This window comes from Scyliorhinus torazame, chromosome 19 (genome assembly GCF_047496885.1).
Source record: "Scyliorhinus torazame isolate Kashiwa2021f chromosome 19, sScyTor2.1, whole genome shotgun sequence".
Taxonomy (NCBI): domain Eukaryota; kingdom Metazoa; phylum Chordata; class Chondrichthyes; order Carcharhiniformes; family Scyliorhinidae; genus Scyliorhinus; species Scyliorhinus torazame.
In genome coordinates this window covers 61,867,829-61,889,523 of record NC_092725.1, presented here as the reverse complement: position 1 = coordinate 61,889,523, position 21,695 = coordinate 61,867,829, and the positions used below count along the sequence as shown (strand labels likewise).

Here is a 21,695-nt window from a genome sequence, read left to right as displayed (position 1 = left end):
GCAGGCTACTAGGTTGCTGCTAGTGGCATTAACAGCTGCATGAGAGCAATAAGGATGCTGCAGCTTCCGTTCCCTCAACTCCACTCCCTCATCCTTTGGCCCCTTTTAATAGAGACCATGGTTTGCTGATGGTGCCTTTTCTGAATGTCCAGTGGAGATGAAAGAGCCTGTGTGGGGTTTTGTGAGAACATTGTCATCCCCTTCCACTCCCAATGCACAAGGAGCTGGATTGGATTGGATTTGTTTATAGTCGCTTGCACCGAGGAACAGTGAAAAGTATTGTTCCGAGTTGGGGGACAAATAATAATAATCTTTACTTTTTAAAATAAATTTGGAATACCCAATTCATTATTTTCCAATTAAGGGACAATTTAGTGTGGCCAATCCACCTACCCTGCACAACTTTTGGGTTGTGGGGGCAAAACCCACTCGTGTCACAAGTAGGTTTGCAATGAAGTTACTGTGAAAATCCCCTAGTCGCCACACTCCGGTGCCTGTTCGGGTACACAGAGGGAGAATTCAGAATGTCCAATTGACCTAACAGCACCTCATTCTGGACTTGTGGGGGGAAGCCCACGCAGACACGGGGAGAACGTGCAGACTCCGCACAGACAGTGACCCAAGCCGGGAATCGAACTTGGGACCCTGGCGCTGTAAAGCAACAGTGCTAACCACTGTGCTACTGTGCCGCCCTGAATAACAGCAACTTGTGTTTCTTGTCATAAATAGTCCAAGGCGCTTCCTAGGAACGTTGTCAAACAGAATTTGACTGTTGTCAGCCGAAGTGTAAAAAGTTTGTTTTTAATGTTTTCCATTGGCTTCTGAAAGCGAGTTGCAGTAGAAGCCTCGGTGTGTCCTAATGGTCCATTTTCCAAGACCTTGTGCTGACAGATTGGGCCCTCGTGTATCTCAGTCACATGATCATTCCATTTGATTTTCATCAAATAATATTTTAAAATTCTAACCACTGTTAGGATTTGACATCTGACCACGAAAATGTTTCTTGCAGAGTGAGGACTCTGTGTTGCTCATTACTGTGTTTGTGAAGGGATGGGTAAGTTACTGGAGCAGCAACACCCAACTCTCAATTAACAAAACTATTATTGCAAGAAAAAAATCTATTACCTGAGCATCAGATCATTTGCAAAGCACGGGCTCGTAAATTGGAGTCACATTCCTGTGAAACTTGATCGAAAGGAATGCAAATCTGAGGAATTTATCACTTAGGTGATCTTCTAACATATATAAACAATCTCCACTGTTAGTCACAATTGTTTATTGAGACAGTTAAACCAGCTGGCGGAGGTACTTCTCCCCAATCTTGATGTTATGTGATACAGATAACGCTATCTGCAGAATCGTAGAATGGGTTCAGCACAGAATGGAAACCACTCTGTCCATTATGTCCAGGTTGTGATGATATGCATAAGGCAAGTTTGTATATCATGTTATGCACGACCTTTGACCACTAGGTGGCATTGTAAACCCCTCACGTGACTCTGTGATCTGGCAGTTGGGGATTGGTCGTGCTGGGAGATAGATGTATTTGCAGTAATTCCACAATAGTTGTTCAGTATTAGTTGTTCATTATTTAATTTAACCTAGTTATCTTATCATGCAGTTGTTCTACAATAAATTATTTTGAACTACATGTTCTGTAGTTCATCATTCACATTGGCCAGTCTACAGAACATGACACAGGTCGACTCTCTGCAGTCTGGTTCCATATCTTATAATCCATTGGGGATTCAGTTCCAGTGGAAGCTACTCTGCAATGGGAATGATCCCACTTGAAACGATTACCTCTACACTACCGGGCATACTTGTCACACAAGAAGATTTGCCGCATTCAGGGACTATAGAGCCATGTCCATGGCGGGTTGCAGATTATCTTGTCCTGTGAGTTGGGATTTCCTGGCTTACTGACACTGATCTGAGTATTCACCACACACAATCTGCCATTTTGTACCCTCCTTCCGACTCATCTGTCAAATGATGCTAAGTGCAATATTGCTGTATTTGGTGCCAATATTCCACGGAAACTTCAGTCATGAGGAGAGGACTGCTGTCCTTGGAGAGAAGGCTAAGAAGAGATTTGATAGAGATGTTCAAAATCATAAGGGGGCTGGTCAGAGTAGTTAGGAAGAAACTGTCTTCCCACCGCCCTCCCTTTTGTAAAAGACACAGGTTTAAAGTGATTTGCAAGAGTAATGTGAGAAAAATCTTTTTCACACAACGAGTGGTTTGGGTCTGGAATTCACTGCCTGGAAGTGTGATGGAGGCAGATTTAATTGAGGCATTATAGAGGGTGAAGGGGCACGGGGGAAAGGCAGGGGAATGGAACTAAACCATGATACTCGTTTGAAGAGCCGGTGCAATGGAATGAATGGCCTCCTCCTGTGCCATAATAAGTCTGTGATTGGGGGTGATTCCAGTTCAATGGAAGTGACTGTCTCTTGGACTGTCAGTGTGCGGTTATTTACAGTCAGTAACTGTATGCCATGACTATGGACAAAAATGAAATTCTGAACTCTGAAAAAGGTTAATTATCAAGATCCCACACTTCCCCAAGGCTAGTAAATCATGATTAGAGTACTGTAGTCTTATCCCTAACCTGTGCTTCTCATTGACTCGCTATGAACAGAGGATGGATTGATTCACTCATAAAATCAATTCTGCCTGACAGCTCAGGTGTGAAGAGAGTCAATTTTAACTCATGGGGAAGGAAAACAAAAGTATATAGGGCTAGATTCTCCAGTCCCTCAGCCATGCCTTGTACGCTGGTGGCGAGATTCTATCTTCCCGCCGCTTGTTGACCGGATTTCCCATTGAAACCACCCCACGCCATTGGGAAACCAACGGGCGCGGGTGCGCCGTCGGCAGGAAAGGTGAATCACAACGGCCGGAGAATTACGGCCAATGTCTCTTTCTGTATTCAAAACGTTCTCTTGTTAACTGATTGCGCAGCGGAATTGATAATGATTGTCAATGGCCCATTGTCCAGGTCCCCTCCATACATCCAGGTGTGCTTGTAGTATGGATGTGTAACAGTGAAGAAAAATGCAGATAAAAAAGCAATTATATCTTCATGAGGTACAGGTGGGAATTCTCAGGCCATTCACTGGCGGCAAGTTTCTCTGGTGCTACCGGCAGCTCAGCCCCGCCGGCAGGTTTCCCGGCGGCGTGCGGTGGCTTCAATGGGAATTCCCGTAACAATTCTGTAATTCAGTGATTCTAATTCAATGGAAGTGAATGTCTCTTGGACATGTCAGTGTGGAATCGTTCTGTGTGTTTATTCACAGACAGTAACTGTATAGCGTCACTATGACAAAAAATAAATTCTGACAAGGTTTAATGACCAGGATCCCGTGCTTCCCCAGGCTAGAAAATCAGGGTTACAGATCTGTGGTCTTATCCTAACCTGCGCTTCCCATTGGCTATAGCTCTCGCTAGGAACACTGGATGGATTGATTCACTCATAAAAGCAATTCTGCCTGACAGCTCAGGTGCGAAGAGCTTCTCAAGCCCAGCTGACTAGTCACATGTTTGAGTCTTCAACGGTGCCTGCTGAACAGCGGCGGGAACAGAGAATCCCGCCGCCAGCGAACTATGCGCTGCCGGGAAACATGTGGCTGGGGGACTAGAGAATCCCACCCACAATAAAGCTGGAGAGTTGAAGATGCTCCGTGCTTGTTACACTGAATATCACCGAGACAGCAAGAAATGTACCCAGCGTTGGGAGAATTCCCAGTTCTGCCAACCCTGACTCATAAGTTCCGACTTTTGTTCTGGGATTCGGGGTGGAACTGGAGATGGACTTGTGCCCCCGAAACAGTTGCACAGGGGCTTTCAGATGCAGAGGCAAGAGGTGTGGAAGGTCAGCATTGGTAGTCCAGCCCTTTGTCCCAGCTGTAAATATTCAAAAGAAACACCCCTCACCCGCTCACCCCCCCCTACACATACTTCCCATGTCACATTAATGCCACCTGGTGCCACCCGCACACCACCAGACTGCTCATACCAACCATGCCAACATCTGCTGCTCTATCTGCCCCCATGGCCCTTTATAGCACCTATGCCAGTCTATGTGCCTCTATTCTTCAAAGCCCCTATGTCAATCTATGCCTCTTACCCAACCCCCAGGACCTTTTATAATCTGAATCCCAACCCATTACCCTCTACCACACACATATATGCATACACACACATACAAATGCACACAGACACACACATGGGCACACAGACACACATATATGCACACAATTGTACACACGTATACACTTATAATAATAATCTCTATTAGTGTCACAAGTAGGCTTACATTAACACTGCAATGAAGTTACTGTAAAAATCCGCAAGTCGCACGTCTTTCGGGACTTGTGGGAGGAAACTGGAACATCCGGAGGAAACCCACGCAGACAAGGGGAGAACGTGCAGACTCAATACAGGCAGTGACCCAAGTGGGAATTAAACCCAGGTCCCTGGCGCTGTGAAGCAGCGCAAACCACTGTGCTACCGTGCCACCCAAAACACAGACACATTGCAGTAGTTCAAGGAGGCCACTCACCACCACCTCCTCCGGGGCAATTAGGGATGGGCAATAAATGCTGGCCTAATCTCGCGCACGCACACAAATGCATACACATACTATAGATTACAGATTGGTGAAGGGGAGATTGGTTAAGTTAGAGCCCAAAGATAAAATGAAAGAGTGTACAGTCTAGTTTGGCGACTCAGATGGCGTCAGATTTAATTTCATAGTCTTGATGTTTCCGATTTAAAGATGGAGATGGATGAGTTGGTTGTTGTTTGGGACAGCTTAATCTGGATGGAATTCTATTAAGAAATCTGCGTCTGCATCAGGGTGTCCCTGGATGATTGTAATCAGCAAACAGAGCTCGAAGCTTACCCAATGGATTGGAGAAAAAAGGGGGCAGAAAGGACCCCATTTAGGTCTTCTCCTTCAGCTGGTTGTCCTCATTTCTCCTGAGAAAATATCTGTTTGAAATATACAAAGGGTTGACTTGTTGTGTGACCTCCCTTTTACAACTGACTGGAGTTTTTAAAAAAAGACAGAGGGCAAGATTTACCGGCCTCCCCGCAATATATTCTCTGGCAGCGGAGGCAACCTGTCATCGGCCAGCGGCGAGATCATCCGGTCCCACCGATGTCTACATGGTTTGGTGTGCCCTGTACCCGCTGCTGCCGGGGAACGTGCTGCCGGGGGTTGTTAATGGCGGGACTGGAACATCCTGCTGCCTGGAAGGGTTGGAAAATTTCAGCAATATAGTCTGTATATTCCAAAGGTGACTTGATTACTGGAAGCTAATTGAGCCAATGTCCCCATATCCAAGCAATTAGTCTTACTGGCATTGTCCAATAGTTGAACACCTCAGGTGGTTTCCCGAGATGCTTTTTATAACAATAGGAGACTAAGTCTTTTAAGTCCATTCTTTTCAATTCTTTTCAATTCAGCTTTCCAGTTAATGGATTAAAATTCATTGTTTGACATTAAGCGCGTCTTTTTTAAACAGCGATATTCCATTAAGAGCGGTGTTCTCTCAGCCACTGCGTACTGGTTCAAACACAGTTTTTATTTCATTTGATGCAGAATTGTCGGCATGGACTTTGTGTGAATAAAGAGATGGCAGCAAGACCAGTAGATGGAGACTGGGGACCCTGGGAATCGTACGGACCGTGCTCAAGAACATGCGGAGGAGGGATAAAAAGTGCAATAAGGGACTGCAACAAGCCAGAGTAAGTTCCTCTTAATCGTCATTGACCGGTTGGTATAAAAGTGATTTTCTGTGGGAGGCTACTAGTGCCAGTCAGTTCAGGTTGCTAAACTGTACATGTACGGCGAGCAAGTCAAATCTAACACTGCTGGGAATATATCCCAAGACAAGCTGAATGGAAGAACTTTTTAACTAATCTTCCAGGCCATCAATTTGGGTTGCCACTGGCTGCAGAAGATCACAGTTTCAGAATCACTGTGCACTGAAACATTAGGAAAGTAGCTAGGAAGCCATTTTGTTTCCCAGCTTCTAACAATCCATTATTTAGCACCTGAAACTAAGGCTGTTGACAAGATGTTTATTGCAAGCTCTGGGCTTCTCAAATAAATGGCAAAGTTGACAAGATAGTCCTTCTTTTGGGTCAATGTCTGTGCAGTTTGCACTTTCTCCCCGTGTCTGCCTGGGTTTCCTCCGGGTGCTCCGGTTTCCTCCCACAGTCCAAAGATGCGCAGGTTAGGTGGATTGGCCATGCTAAATTGCCCTTAGTGTCCAAAGGGGCTGGGTGGGGTTGCTTAGATGCGGGATAGGGTGGGCGTGTTAGGTAAGGTGCTTAGGGCTGGTGCAGACTCGATGGGCCGAATGGCCTCCTTCTGCACTGTAAATTCTATGATTCTATGATTCTTTGTTCAACCCCCATACACAAAAATAAATATTCAGTCAGCCAATGGGTCAGGAGTAGCTAGCTACGGGCAATTTTTTGGGGGAGTTCTGTCCCATGTGAGGTCACTTTAACCACTGTGATGTTCCCTAGTGTTTATTTTCCTCCATGGTTGTAGCAATCTGTTTGCTTTCCTTTTCTATTTTTAATTTGCATTTATGTTTTAAAAGATCACCGTTCTGCAGTACTTTCTTTTCCAGAGAATTGAAATTTAACAACATTTGCGGTACTTTAGAATTAAAAAGAAACCTTCACATATTGACTCAAACATCCCTGTGTGAATTTTGTTGTCCATTTTGGACTCGGTTTTCCAAAGCATTGAAAGACTTGTGTTATAATGGAATAGAGGTTCTGCTCCTCCGCTGCCCACATTATCTGAGAGTGTACATTTTGAGGTTGATCACCTTAATTTTCCAAATGTTAAAATTGATGGAGGGAAAATCACGGCATGCCAGCGCATGATTTCAAGGTGTCTGATTCCTGAATTTGTTACCCCATGGTTTTGATTTTAAAAGTTATGTATGTTTCCCAGTGACTGTCAACCATCCATGTGTAGCCTGTTGCAAAATTGCCAGATGTACAAAATCTGCCCCAAACTCTGTTCATGTTGATCAATAAATTCGTGGAAGGCTGTCATTACCCCAACGAGGCCAACAGGGGTTTCCCCATGGGGGTCATGGGGTACAAGCTTCACAGGCTCGTTAGAACTGAAGCTGAAAACCGGCCCGAGCAGGGACCGGCATGTTGGTTGTTCCAACGGGAACTGTAGTCGTGGATAGTTACTGCCGAGAGCAGACTATTGTACATAGTAAATAAATCTTTTTCTTCCTACCATGGGCTTCCTTGCTTATTCAAAAGGCAATCTTCTGGAATAGAATAGCCTGCCTAGAATGTGATGAATAAAGTAATAGGCCAAAGCAAAAAGACCAAGTGAACAGTGACTGTACTGTAACAAAATAACACAGTGGAGACAACTTGACATTTCCGTGGTCCAGTGGGAAACCTTGCTAAATCAAAAGGCTTGGCAATAGATGACTGAAGGCCACAGGAATAATCGTGGAATGTTGCAACGTCTTTGCCTTTGATGTGGAAACAATCTATTTTCACAAATATCGTTCAACAATGAATGTCTGAATAGAGTAACATTGCAGCAAATAGCGAGCTTGAACCTGGTTGCTTCTGAAATAGATACTTGGAAAGAAACAGCAGAGGAGGGAATTCAGCCCATCGTACTTATTCTGGGGTCTTTGAGAGAGTTATCCAATGAGTCTCACTCCCCCACTCTTTCGCCATAGCCCTCTACATTTTCTCCCTTCAAGTATTTAACAAATTCCCCTTAGAAAACCATTACTGAACCTATCTGGTTTGTGATGCAGAACAAGGCCAGCAGCGGGGGTTCAATTCCTGTGCCAGCTGAGAATTCTGAATTCTCCCTCCGTGTACCCGAACAGGTGCCGGAATGTGACAGTAAAGATTATTTATTTATTATTTATTTCTATGTCCAACACCCTTTCAGGCAGCACATTATTAAGAACACGCTGTGGAAGATACATTTCCATCATCTCAGCTATGGTACATTTGTCTGTTATCAGGGGCGAGATTCTCCGACCCCCCGCCGGGTCGGAGAATCGCCGGAGGCTGGCATGAATCCCGCCCCGGCACCGGAGATTCGGCGGGGCGGGAATCGCACCGTGCCGGTTGGCGGCCCCCCCCCCGCGATTCTCCGGCCCGGATGTGCCGAAGTCCCGCTGCTAGAATGCCTGTCCCACCAGCGTGGATCAAACCACCTCTCTTACCGGGGGGACAAGGCGGCGCGGGCGGGCTCTGGGGTCCGCGATCGGGGCCCACCGATCCGCGGGCGGGCCTGTGCCGTGGGGGCACTCTTTTCCTTCCGCCTTTGCCACGGTCTCCACCATGGCGGTCATGGAAGAGACTCCCTCCACAGCGCATGCGCGGGGATGCCGTGAGCGGCCGCTAACGCTCCCGCGCATGCACCGCCCGGCAATGTCATTTCCGCGCCAGCTGGCGGGGCACCAAAGGCCTTTTTCGTCAGCTGGCGGGGCGGAAATTAGTCCGGCGCGGGCCTAGCCCCTCAAGGTTGGGGCTCGGCCCCCCAAGATGCGGAGGATTCCGCACCTTTGGGACGGCGCGATGCCCTTCTGATTTGCACCATTTTTGGCGCCAGTCAGCGGACACCGCGCCAATACCGGAGAATTTCGCCCCTTAAGTTATTTTATTTATCATAAATCTTTGCCCTCTCTTTGCTGACTTTTCTGCCTCGAGAAATCATAAAATCATAGAATCCCTACAGAGCAGAAGAAGGCCCTTTGGCCCAACGGGTCTGCACCAATGCTCAGAAAGAGCATCCTACCAAGGCCTAAACCCCCACCCTATCCCCATAACCCAATAACCCTACTAATCTTTTGGACACTAGGGGGAAATTTGGCATGGCCAATCCACCTAACCTGCACATCTTTGGGCTGTGAGAGGAAACCGGAGCACCCGGAGGAAACCCACGCTGACACGGGGAGAAAGTGCAAACTCCACACAGTCACCCAAGGCTGGAATTGAATTCCGGTCCCTGGCGTTGTGAGGCAGCAGTGCTAATCACCGAGCCACCCCATGGTTTATCCTCGTTTACTCCAACAAGATCCTTCATTAATTTGGAAAACTCAATGTCTCCTCAACCATTTCTGCTATTTGGTGAACAACCCCAGCTTCTCTAGCAGCCCATGTAACATCCTCCCAATTAGATCGGTTCCCAACTTCCAGTAGCAGAAGCATATGCATTTTTGGACTGCATTCACTGAGAGGAATTCATATGAAGTGGGGCAGCAGACGGTGACAGAGAATGGCCTGTGTGTGCCAGCCAGCCAGCCAGGCATGAACTGAAATGATAATTAAGACCTATTTAGTACAACCTGTGAAGTTACAGTAATGGCCATGCAGCCATTGGTCATCTAAACATCAAGTGTACCACAGAGCAAAGGAAATCTGACACATACTTCCCAAGACACAGCTGGCTGATCTAAAATGAGCCAAAAGAAAAACAATAGACTTGAGACTTTGTTTACTGACCAGGCTATTTATGTTTTGCTCACCTGTTTGCTTTAACCGTAAGTATATTGTTTCTTTCATGCTATTTAGGCCCAGAAATGGTGGAAAGTATTGCGTGGGTCGCAGAATGAAATTCCGGTCCTGTAACACGGACCCTTGTCCAAAGGGAGAGAAGGATTTCAGGGAAGAGCAGTGCTCGGAGTTTGATGGGAAGCATTTCAACATCAACGGTTTGCCGCCAAACGTACGCTGGCTCCCAAAGTATAGCGGCAGTAAGTATTCGGAAATGATTGCAGTGTATCGCGGCAGGACCCCCTGACGTTTGGAGTCAGTATAAGTGTGTGTATTCTGTTGCAGTTCTGATGAAGGATCGGTGTAAACTTTTCTGCCGTGTGGCTGGGACCACAGCATATTATCAGCTCAAAGACCGCGCCTCTGATGGTACTCCTTGTGGGCCTGATACGAATGATATCTGTGTGCAAGGCTTGTGCAGGGTAAGTTGAGAAATGACACAGGGGAAGCCTAATGCATTTTACTTCTTTTCCCGATTTGAAGTTGGAGTTGGGCGGTAACGGATCAAACACCATTGAAAGTGGACAGCGTGTGAGGTTTGATATGGTGAGGTTGGGAATCATGCAGTTGGCGAGGAGGCCTGAGATATGAACTGCGTCTATGACATCAGAACTTCTGCTTTGGTTACTCAGCAGTAACTGGATGAATGCAGCTCGAACAACACTCTAGGTTCGACACCATCCAGGACAAAACAACCTGCTTGACTGGCAGCCCATCTGCTACCTTCAACATTCATTCCCTCCACCACCGACGCACAGTGGTAGCAATGTGTATCATCTACAAAGTGCATTGTAGCAACTCCCAAACCTCCTACAGCAGCAGCTTCCAAACCCACAGCCTCTGCCATTTAGAAAGACAGGGGAAGCAAATGGGTGGCAACACCATCGCCTGCACAATCCTCTGCTAGTCACACACCATCCTGACTTGGAACTATATTGCTGTTCCTTCCCTGTCAATGGGTTAAAAATCTGGAGCCAACTTCCTAACAACACAGTGCGCGCCTATAATCACATGGACTGCAGTGGTTCAAGAAGGTGGCTTGCCATCACCTTCTCATGGGCAATTAGGGATGGGGAGCTATTCTGACCTTGCCAGCGAAGTTCACAACCTGGGTCCACTATAATGCTATAACTTTCTTGGGTGGTGTTTCTGCACTAATAGCCAGGAAACCGCTTGCTTAGATGTTGGGCCTCGAAGGCTGATGTCCTCATATGCTTGTATGCCAACCTCCCTCTGCATGTTCTGTGAACTTGTCCTGGTATGAATATGGTTCAATAGGTTATTTAATTTTTGGTGTGTTGGAGGACCTTCTGTGATACTCCTAGGCTTCAATTAATGATGTTCAGCAGTGAGCCTAGTTGTGCGGGGCATTGGTGGCCTGCCAAAGGTTGAACATCTGGCCTTGTTCATGTCTGGTGCTGGTGTCACCATTTGTCGCCATCCAATAGGATGTGTTACATGTTCATTGACAAGCTTACCTTCTCTCCCAATTAATAATAATTTATTTGGCAGATTATGGAAACTGTTATTTGCACATCAACTATGCATTGAGAGATTGCATTTAATCCCTAATTCCCAGTGCTTCTCTTCCAGCAAGCTGGATGTGACCACGTACTGAATTCCAAAGCAAGGCGGGATAAATGTGGAGTGTGCGGTGGAGATAATTCGTCGTGTCGGACTCTGGCCGGCACTTTTAATAATGCACAATATGGTAAGTTCTGCTCAGCTGATGTACAGTGAAAAAACAGCCAAACCAACGAGGAGAAGAGGTTTTTTGTTTTAAGTGAGAAAGTTTTATAAAGAGGGTTCGTTCTTAAAGCAATATTTATTTAAAAAAACATATATTTTAAATTACGACTTCACTTTCTTGAACATAATATTAGAGTTTTAGTTAATAACCCAAAATTATCTTCAATTATTGACAGTAAAAGTATGGGAAAATCATACAGAAAAACCTAGTACTGGCAGGAATGCTGTGTGTCTAGTTGATGCAAGTGAGGATTAATGATACTGTCGTGGATGCAGTGATCTGCTGTTGAATAAGTGAAATTAATTTATTATTCATATGTTTTTAGACATATTGGCCCAGATCTTGTAGTCAGCAACTTGCCACTGATCTAAAAACAAAACTATCCACAAAGATCAACAGTTCCGGAGTGTTAATTTTCTCTATTCAAATATGACTTTGAATCTGGTCCCATGTGGTGCCTAGCAACAGTGAATGCATCTTGCACTGGATTATCAGCCAATCACAATGAAGAATGTTCACAGGCTACAAAGAAGAAATTAGCAAGCAGGGATTATAATTCACATTTTAAGATATTGTAGCAAAACAAAATAATTGGAACTTACATGTCCAATTAAATTGGAAGCTAAAGTATCATAAATTTTAAAAAGGTTTGTTATTTTAATAAACGCATTTTAAATGTTCATTTGAGGGATTTTTTCAGATCTAAAGGATGTTTAGCACTGAGTATAACTTAGTACATAACAAAACTCGGTTGTGTCTCATTCAACAAGGCTTTCATTCTCAGTGATTTATATAGCAAAAATAGTGTGTAAAGTTGAAGTTCATATCAATTCATTGATTCTATGTTGAATGCATCTCTGAAGACTGCAACAGGGTATCACTGACAGCAAACTCTGGATTTTCACTTTAACTGAGTATGTGTGTGGGCGCCAGAAGTTGCTGTCAGTTTTACACATCAGTGATGGTGAGCATTGACCATTTTGCACCCGCAAAGTCTGGGCCAACAAGTTTCTAAATGGACTTCAGCTAGTTGCTTTTTTGTTTAGAAAACAAGACTTCCTTTGTCTTGGTATCTGGGCAAATAATGTACTAAACTGGCTGGAGGCATTTATATCTTTGGAAGGGTTATCTAGTCCAGCTGCTTTCCTAGAGTGATGTTTGCCTGTGCTCATTAAGTCATTAGCATTTCCGTTGTCTTTGAAATGAATGTGCAAGTAACAGCCAGCCAACAACTTGCATTTATATAGCACCCTTAACGTTGCAAAATGTCCCAAGACCTTTCACAGGAGTGCTACGAAGCCACATAAAGAGATATTAAAACAGGTAGCAAAAGCATGATCAAAGAGAGAGGTTTTGGGACCATCTTCAAGGAAAAGACAGCTGAGAGGAGAGATTTAGGAATGAAATTTCTGAGTCGGCACTTTGAGAATGCTCTCAGTTGCAGCTGATGGCACGATAACAGCCAACGCTACTGATACAGAAATCAGGTGTGAAAAAGATAAATGACTCATCGAATGGCCGGAAGTCCATTATCTGCAGTGAATTGATTTGAACAGTGGAACTGATTAATAACGTGATTGCCTACCTGGTTCGAAATAACTTCTTTGATCTGTTGTGTCAAAGCCTGCTCAGGAATGCTGTAAGTGCTGTTGCTTTACCCTATCCCCAGTTCTCTATCTGCCAGTCTGTCGCAACAGAGCGGCTCCTTTGGAGCTTGGAAACCATGTTTCAGTCATAGAACATAGAATGTACAGCCAGAAGGAGGCCATTCGGCCCATCGGGTCTGCACCGACCCACTTAAGCCCTCACTTTCACCCTATCCCCGTAACCCAATAACCCCTCCTAACCTTTTTGGACACTAAGGACAATTTAGCATGGCCAATCCACCTAACCTGCACATCTTTGGACTGTGGGAGGAAACCGGAGCACCCGGAGGAAACCCACGCACACACGGGGAGGATGTGCAGACTCCGCACAGACAGTTACCCAAGCCGGAATCGAACCTGGAACCCTGGAGCTGTGAAGCAATTGTGCTATCCACAATGCTACCGTGCTGCCCTTCTTATGTTGTTGGAGCCCTTCTTAGTTTTGATGGTAGGCTGGATGGAGGAGATGGCACCCTCCTCCAATTGGTCTTGTATGGTGCAGTCGGATCTTCCATGGACTGTTGGTGTTTTTGTCTTCATTGAGGAAGAGCTGCTCTGCCCCCTAGTATCCTTTTTGTAATGGCGTACAGTGCTGGTCTGTGTCTGACATTATTCGGTTAATCCAGGCGTTCCTCCCTTATGGGGGTTTCTTCTCCGTATCTGGGTGGCAGCTGTTGCAGGGCCCAATTTGGTCTATTGGGTTACAGGGGGTTTCCCTTGTCGTGTGGGCTGGGGGTGGGTGGGCTGGGGAGGGGAGAGAGGATCGGTCTCCTTCCAGGAAGCCCAGTTGACGGGTGTTCTGATGATTCTTCTCCTCAGTGGTGGGGACTCCTCTGTTGCGGAGGATCGGCTTTTCTAGTGGTGCGCTGGTGTGTTGCCTTGGGTGTGGTTAGTGAGGCCAACTGGGCGGTGAGTCTTGGCATGTGCTGGATATTCTGGGGATAGTGACTCCCATTTGTAAGAGTGTGCCAGGTTAGGCCAGCACTGTGGATGGAATCCTGTTTCCCCTTATACCTGGGGCGTTCCTTTTTGAAGGCACTTCGTAGGAATGTCCTAAGAAGCTGAATCTTGACATGTGCGGAGCATCCTTGGTTTAAGGACTTCCAAGTGCCCGAGGGTGTGGGATCGGGCCAGGTCTAGTGCTGTGGTTGCTATCCTGTCGCCCCCTTTTGTTTCGGTCGTTCCTTGTTAACCAAGATGCTATGAGAGGCTGAGTGAGGTTTGAATGAGCAGTTTTTTCTCCTCTTTGTCGGATTTTATCTGTAATATCTGTAATATTTTATTTCTGTTACGGTGGGGTTAAAGAATCTGTGGTTGACTCCTGCAAGGATACAGACAGGTCTGATATCCAGGAGGACTTTACAGCGAGTTATGAGTGCCTCTGTGTGGCTGGAATTGAGGGAGATATGTTCCGGTCCGCGCCCGAACATGGCACAAAGAAGTTATCCTGAATTCTCGTGGTCTTTGCGAGCAATGCACCATTTTACCGTGTTTTCATGGCCCTATCCTCTCTCTCCCTTGTTCTCTGGTAATGCGTATGGAGGCAGCAAGTTAAGTTTAGTGATTGTACTGGGCCAATTATATTGCTGCTCTTCTGCCCTCCTCCCTATCTACGTATGTTGAGACATTTTTGCTATGCTGTACCATTCCTGTGGTTTTGTTGCATTATTTGATAAAATAGAAAAACTTCAATAAAAATACTTTAAAAAATAAAAGTACTAGAAAAAAGAGTTCTAGGGCGGCGCAGTGGCTAGCACTACTGCCTAACAGCTCTGAGGGTCCGGGTTCAATCCTGGCCCCGGGTCACTGTCCGTGTGGAGTTTTCATATTCTTCCCGCGTCTGTGTGATTCTCACCCCCACAACCCAAAAGGATGTGCAGGTTAGAGGATTGGCCATGCTAAATTTCCCCTAAATTGGAAAAAGAAATGAATTGGGTACTCTAAATTGAAAAAGAAATGACTCCTTGGGTGACTGAGGAATCCAATGCCCAGGAGACCTACAGTCTCTGTCACAGGTGGGGCAGACGGTGGGGCAGAAGCGGGTGGGGTGCCCGGGTTACAGTGCAGTCCTTTCACTGTCGAGGTTTGGCTTCAGCTTGCCCTCGGCGATGAAACTCCAGGTATTCAGCTCCTTCCCGGATTCATTTCCTCCACTTTGGGCAGTCTTGGGCCAGGGATTCCCGGGTGTCAGTGAGGATGTTACACTTTTTCACTGAGGCTTTGAAGATGTCCTTGAAGCCTTTAAACTGTCCTCCTGGGGCTCGCTTGTCGCGCCGAAGCTCTGAGTAGAGTGTTTGTTTCAGGAGACTCATGTCAGGATTTTGACAACTGAGTTGCAGTGTTGTGTGGCAGGGACAGGATGGTAGAAGACGATTCTTTTAAAGATGTTTCGTGTAAGGCCCATGCTCTCGTATGCTTTGGTGAAGATGTGGGCGATGGCTTGGAACTTGGCCTCCGGGTATGCGAGTATCATCTGCATACAAGCCCAGTTTGGACGTGAATTGGATCTGTGGTAGATCGGTTGGTCAGGATCACGGTGTGCATGGTATCATGGAACAGGCAGAGGAGAATGGTGACAAACCTTTCGGGGAGCAGAAAAGAGGAGGACGCTCCATAATCCCGTGTGGTTGAGAATGCTGAAGGCCTTTGTGAGGTCAAAAGAATGCCATCTACAAGGGTTGGTGCTGTTCCTGCATTTCTCGTGAAGTTGCTGCATGGTGAAGCTCTCATCCGCATTGCCACTCTGTGAGGAGCTCTTCAGCCAAAGGGGGAAGGCAATTAAGGAGGGCTCTTGCGATGACCCTTCCTAGCAGGGAAATTCCTCTGTAGTTACTGCAGTCAGACATGTCACCTTTCTTGAACATGGCCACGATTTCAGCGCCTCTGAGATCCCCCGGGCATGTTCTCCTCCTTCCAGATGAGGGAAATGAGGTCATGTATTCACACCAATACTGTTTCCTCGCCATGTTTTATAACAGGAGTTGGGTTGTATTTCAGCACATGGCTGGAACATTGCTGGTGTCTGTGTGCATTCCCGAATACAGGGTCTAGGTTTAGTGGATATTTATCAATGACGACTATATTCCAGCTTTATGGAGGCTTGCAAATTGAAATCATTCAAGAGCATTATGATTTGCTCCCTTTTTCTCCTGAAGGCCTCTATGTTTTGCTACTGTACACCTCCACAGACACTGTCACTCATTCACTATGAACCAAGGTGGCCATTATAAGGGTCTATGCAGCTGCTGGACTGTTTGATTTTTCAAAGGATTAACACTGAACCTGATTCTCTCCACAGTCATGTGCCATGCTTTAGACATGAGGGCTTGGAATGTCGCTGGTTCATTCCCCCCATCCTCCCACCCACATCATTTCTAACCCAGAGGTACCCAGCTCAATTAAAGTGGCCAAACCACTGACTTGCTAGATACTGGGAATTAAGATGGAGGTGGGAGGGGTGGAAGTGAGCAGTGAGCAGTATGGATATGATTACCAGCCTTATAGATCTCAGAACGTTGAAGCGAGAACTCATCCCAGCACTCTGGAGAGAACTGCCACTCCTGGATCCCATCCAAGTGATGTGTCCCAGAGAACGTACACTGATCAATGAGGGTCAGGAATAGGCACGGGGGGATTCTAATAAAGAGTGCAGCCCTTCATATCTCTTTAGAAAAATGCTTGACCTTGGATTATGCTGCATGAAATGCTGTCCCCTATAACAACCACCTCCTATTATAACGCCCCAAAATGTTAGAGGCGACAATAATAGTGTTGTAGCATTTGCTTTGCTGATTTGTGATCCTCAAGCGTTTACAAAGGTTTTGGCGCAAAATTGGCCTTTTGATTTTTCTTTTTTGTGAAGAATTTGTTTAATGAAGTTTTATGTAATCACCCCTTCTGCTCGCCACTGAGGTTTTGAGTTTAGACAGATTGTCGCCCCCAAGTGGTGTTGAACATTATGACAACAACTTGATCTTTTTCAAAATAAATTTTGAGTACCCAATTTTGTTTTCCAATTAAGGGTCAATTTAGTGTGGTCAATCCGTTTAGCCTGCACATCTGTGGATTATGGGGGTGAGACCCACGCAAACACGGGGAGAATATGCAAACTCCACATAGACAGTGACCCGGGGCCGGGATTGAACCCAGGTCCTCAGTGCCGTGAGGCAGCAGTGCTAACCACTGCGCCACCATGCCGCCCTAACAACTTGATCTTGAGACTTAACTGAAATGTGCATTTAAAATACCCCATTTATGATCTTAAGGAAGTACGATTGGTCAACACTTAGTATAATTAATTCCCCCAAAGAAAATTTGAAAAATTACAGAGATATTTAAGATGTGGGCGCAATTTCAGCATTTGGTGACCGAATATCATTCTTTAGACCATTTTAAATGATTTATTACATTCTGCACCCCCTACCCCATCATCATTGAACAGTGTCAGTATCCCTCCAAGTATCGCACTAAGTTTGCCATCCTGGATAGTTACGTTGAAAACACGAGAAATGCAAACACACTCGTTATCTAAAATAAAAATAGAATGCTGCGGATGCAGGAAATCTGAGATAAAAGCAGAAAATTCTGGGAAAACCCCGAATGTCTGGCAGTGTTTCTGGAGAGAGAAACAGAGTAAACGTTTCGCATCCTTTTGACTCTTCTCATGATCTGCTGCCGACACACATGGATAGTCACTGAATAGCGATCAGTGTGGGGATCAGGAACCTTGGCTGATATTTGAATTTACTTATCAACAGGGTGACCAACTAATTTGAATGGCAGAGTTTTGTTTTCTTTCTTGTGGGCATTGCTGCCAAGGTCAGCATTTGTTGCCAATCCTGAACTGCCCTTGAACTGAGTAGTTTGCTCAGCCATTTCAGAGGCCAGTTGAGAGTCAACCACATTGGTGTGTAGGTCTGGAGTCACATGTAGAGCAGACTGGGTAAGGATGGCACTGCCTCCATGGGTGGCTTACTGCTCCATCATTTAGATAGCCACAGACCAGTGTACAAAACTCCACTTTTAATATATATAATCTTTATTGTCACAAGTAGGCTTCTATTAACAGTGCAATGAAGTTACTGTGAAAATCCCCTAGTCGCCACATTCCGGCGCCTGTTCGGGTACACAGAGGGAGAATTCAGAATATCCAATTCACCCAACAGCACGTCTTTCAGGATTTGTGGGAAGAAACCGGAGCACCCGGAGGAAACCCACAAAGGGGCTGTTTTAGCACAGTGGGCTAAGACAGCTGGCTTGTAATGCAGAACAAGACCAGCAGCGCGGGTTCAATTCCCGTTCCAGCCTCCCCGAACAGGCGCCGGAATGTGGCGACTAGGGGCTTTTCACAGTAACTTCATTGAAGCCTACTTGTGACAATAAGCAATTGTTATTATTATTATTAATATAAATAAAGACACGGGGAGAACGTGCAGACTCCACGCAGACAATGACCCAAACGGGAATCAAACCTGGGACCCTTCGCTGTGAAGCAACAGTGCTAACCACTGTGCTACCGTGCTGCCCTGGGGGAAACAATGGAGAAACAAATTTTCCGGTTCATACTTTTGCAGAAATGACACTGAAATTTACGCCAGTCGGTGCACCAATCTTACCAAATTACCTGCTGAGCTGATTTCCCGAAGCTGGAATGCCTGGGGCTGGCCTGATGTAAATATAGGCACTCAGTGCTCCTCACAGGAAAAGGCAAGAATCCAATTAACCACAATAATTGCTAGATTTTCCAGCTCCAGTCCCAAAGAGTGGAGTGTGTGCCCGCATGCTGCGTCCACTGGGACTAGTCCTTGAGTGGCCTAACCACCATTCCTTATGGGAACTGCTGGAGGCCATTCAGAAAAACACCACTCATAAAAAAATGTTATTTTAATTTCTGTAGGGTTAGAGTGTGCAGGAATGGTCATCCTCGTCACACAATCATATTGGGACACACAGCAGTTAGAAGACAGGGTGGGATATGGAAGGAAGTAATGAGAGAGAAAGAGGGCAAAAAACAATTGCAGAGAAAGGTAAAGAATCATTGAGCTAAACGAGATTGAGAATGAAAACAAAATGGTGGAATGGGGAGACTGGGAGAAAGGAAGTAACATTGACAGTAACAGAGTATTCGGAAAACAAAGGTAGTTTTAAGGGATTTATATTTGTATTGGTAAACATTAGAAAGAAGATATAGTTTTAAGTGGGCTTGATTTACTGTTTCTGTGCATGGAAGGGTAAAACCTATAGTTCAATTCATGGACGGGTGTTTGTATGTGTGGGGGTTGGTTAAGTTCGAACTGTGTTACTATTGTGCTAAGAGAGGGCTAAGGCGTGAAGAATAAATAAATCAGCAGTGTTTGCTTAGAAACTGGAACCTTGTAAGGTAGAGAAGCTTTTAAGATTTAGTTTAAGTAATTTGATTGCAGTTGGAGATAAGTAGTGAGAGAGAAGGCACCTCTCACAGCTCTGGTGGAAGCAATTGGTTTTAGAAAGTTTAGTAGTCAAGGAGGAATCTGGAAAGGAGAGTCAAAAGAATGGTGTATTACCAGAAGTAAAGTATTTGTAAGTACAGTTCCAGTCCCAGTCAGGATTACTCTTCAATGTGGCTCCCAACTGGGCTGATATTTAAGGAACTGAGAAAACTGACCCGCCGAGGGGCCTCCGCCCCTCATCGAAGTATCTTTACTCTATGGGGAGATTATGGATCATGGGGACATTAGTTGGGACATCCCTGTGGATCTCGTGGAGGTTATAACAACCCTCTCTCCCCCCTCACCGAAATCCGGAAGTCCTTCCGAAGAAGGTGGAGCAGGAGGGCGTCTGCTCCTCTTCGCCCGTGGCTGTACTTCCAGTGGCTGCGGGGCTGGTTTGGGGGTGAATAGCATGACGGGGAATGCCGCTTCCTCCATGACCGTTGGGAGGGTGGGGGTGGGGGGGTAACCCAACCCCGCAGCCCACCTCCTGGCGACACCCCGCTACTCCCCCGGCCCTGGCAGAAGCCCCCAGCCAGTGACACAACTGTAAGCACACACTATGGCGATGTTGGACGCTTTCCATACCCCCTCTCTCCTTCAGCAGCCATAATGGCAGTTTCGCAATTTTTAAAAGCACCAGTGAACCGCGCCGCCAGGAACTCAGCCCATCGGAGACAGAGAATCGCGGAAGCCCCGGGGAATACCGGGTTGGGCCTGCGGTTAGTGTTTACTGCATGTGCATTCCGGACCGCATTGACGCCGCGTGTCATTGGCGGAGAATTGCAATTTGCCGTCAAATTGGCGCCAGCCGCAATTATGGCATTGGAACCTATTCTCCGCCCATTCGCGTTTCCAGATTCCTGCGTCAGCAAATGGAGAATCCCGCCCTTAGTCTCCCAAATGGAGAATCCAGCCTTCTATCACATTTTCCAGATACATCTGTCAGGATTCACTCATAGCCCAGGACTGGAAATGATCCCTTTCTGGGAAATACAAGGGAATTTTCACCCATAATTCCTGATTCTGATCGCTAAACTGTCCAGCAACTCCTGCTGGAAAATATACCTTTGGTGTGAGGCTGAGGTCAAGCTCTGTGGTGATGTGTCTTTGTTTAAATAGTTTGCTGAGGCTCAAAGCCTCAACTCACTGTTGAGGTACTTAAGAGCTGCAAGTTCTGAAATAACCGTGGGGCGGGATTCTCCGTCCGTTCATGGCAGTAGGATTCTCCCGTTCTGCTGCAGTGAATCGTCAATTTGGTTGAGTGACAAATTCTCTGGCCTCTCCAGCAACGGTAACGGGACGGACTCGCAACGCAGAACACTGGCCCATATCTTGAAAAGAATGAGGTCTGTCAGAATAGGGGGTTCTGCTGGATCTTCTCTCCGAGGATGGGAAATAGAAGTTGGACTGTTTCCAGCTCCCAAAACTTCACGCTCCGCCTCTGCCCCCCCCCACCCCCCCAACAACCCTGGGGGGAAACAGTCACTCATTGGGATTTTCAAGGTGTCACCCCTTAACTGGCATGGAAAGTGGTTCTCTGTCTAATTAAGAACAATGTGTGGGCTCTGGAAGTTGGAGAGGCAATCAGGTGCCTGCCAACTTGAGAGGAGAAACAGGCTGCAATGTGGAGTAGTGACTGTGAGGGTGTTTCAAAATGGAGGAGTTCTCTCCCCCACTGTTTAACATTCATTAAAAAGTACTCAGCAGCCAAACCACCAGCGAGGGCATGAAAAGGGGTTGCGGAACCTATTTCTTGTTGTAAGCTTGTTTGGTGCCCCACTAGGAGATCTGGAAGCTTTGTGGCTGAACATAAACTGTTTATCGTTACAGACAGATATATACATAAATCCAAGCCCTAACTAGGTTCTATCTTCAGGCAAAATTCTGTACAGAATCTCTCCGTACACAATTTGCTATTATGTGAATCTCTACATCATAATATGGGTGGTACCCACCTGAACCCTTACTCACCCGAATATCCTAATACTGCACCCTCCCCAAGTCCTTACCCAATATACTTCCACTATAATATTTCCACATCACCCCTTCTTCTCCCAAGTCTTTGGCTTTAAAATTCCGATGGTCTGGAGACTTTGCAATTGTTCCAGATCCCGTTCTCTTCCTATTTGGAGAAGTGGTAATCTCAGTTACTTCATATTGTCTTTGCTAGTTCGGAGTTGGAATTGTCGCACTTGGTTTTTCCAAATGCTGAAGTTCCAACATCTGGGGCGTTCCCCCAGCCGTGTA

The 21,695-nt window shown here is 46.1% G+C and overlaps 1 protein-coding gene across 3 annotated transcripts in view; it reads left to right on the top strand.

The window, feature by feature from the left end:
• Positions 1-21,695, top strand: part of LOC140396161 (A disintegrin and metalloproteinase with thrombospondin motifs 20) — a 529,969-nt gene that overhangs the window by 274,168 nt on the left and 234,106 nt on the right. For all 3 annotated transcript variants that reach the window (XM_072484409.1, XM_072484408.1, XM_072484410.1), the window contains 4 exons: positions 5,612-5,757; positions 9,601-9,782; positions 9,868-10,004; positions 11,176-11,293. In XM_072484409.1, coding sequence (XP_072340510.1) covers positions 5,612-5,757; positions 9,601-9,782; positions 9,868-10,004; positions 11,176-11,293 — 583 coding nt within the window. The remainder of the gene's footprint in view (positions 1-5,611; positions 5,758-9,600; positions 9,783-9,867; positions 10,005-11,175; positions 11,294-21,695) is intronic.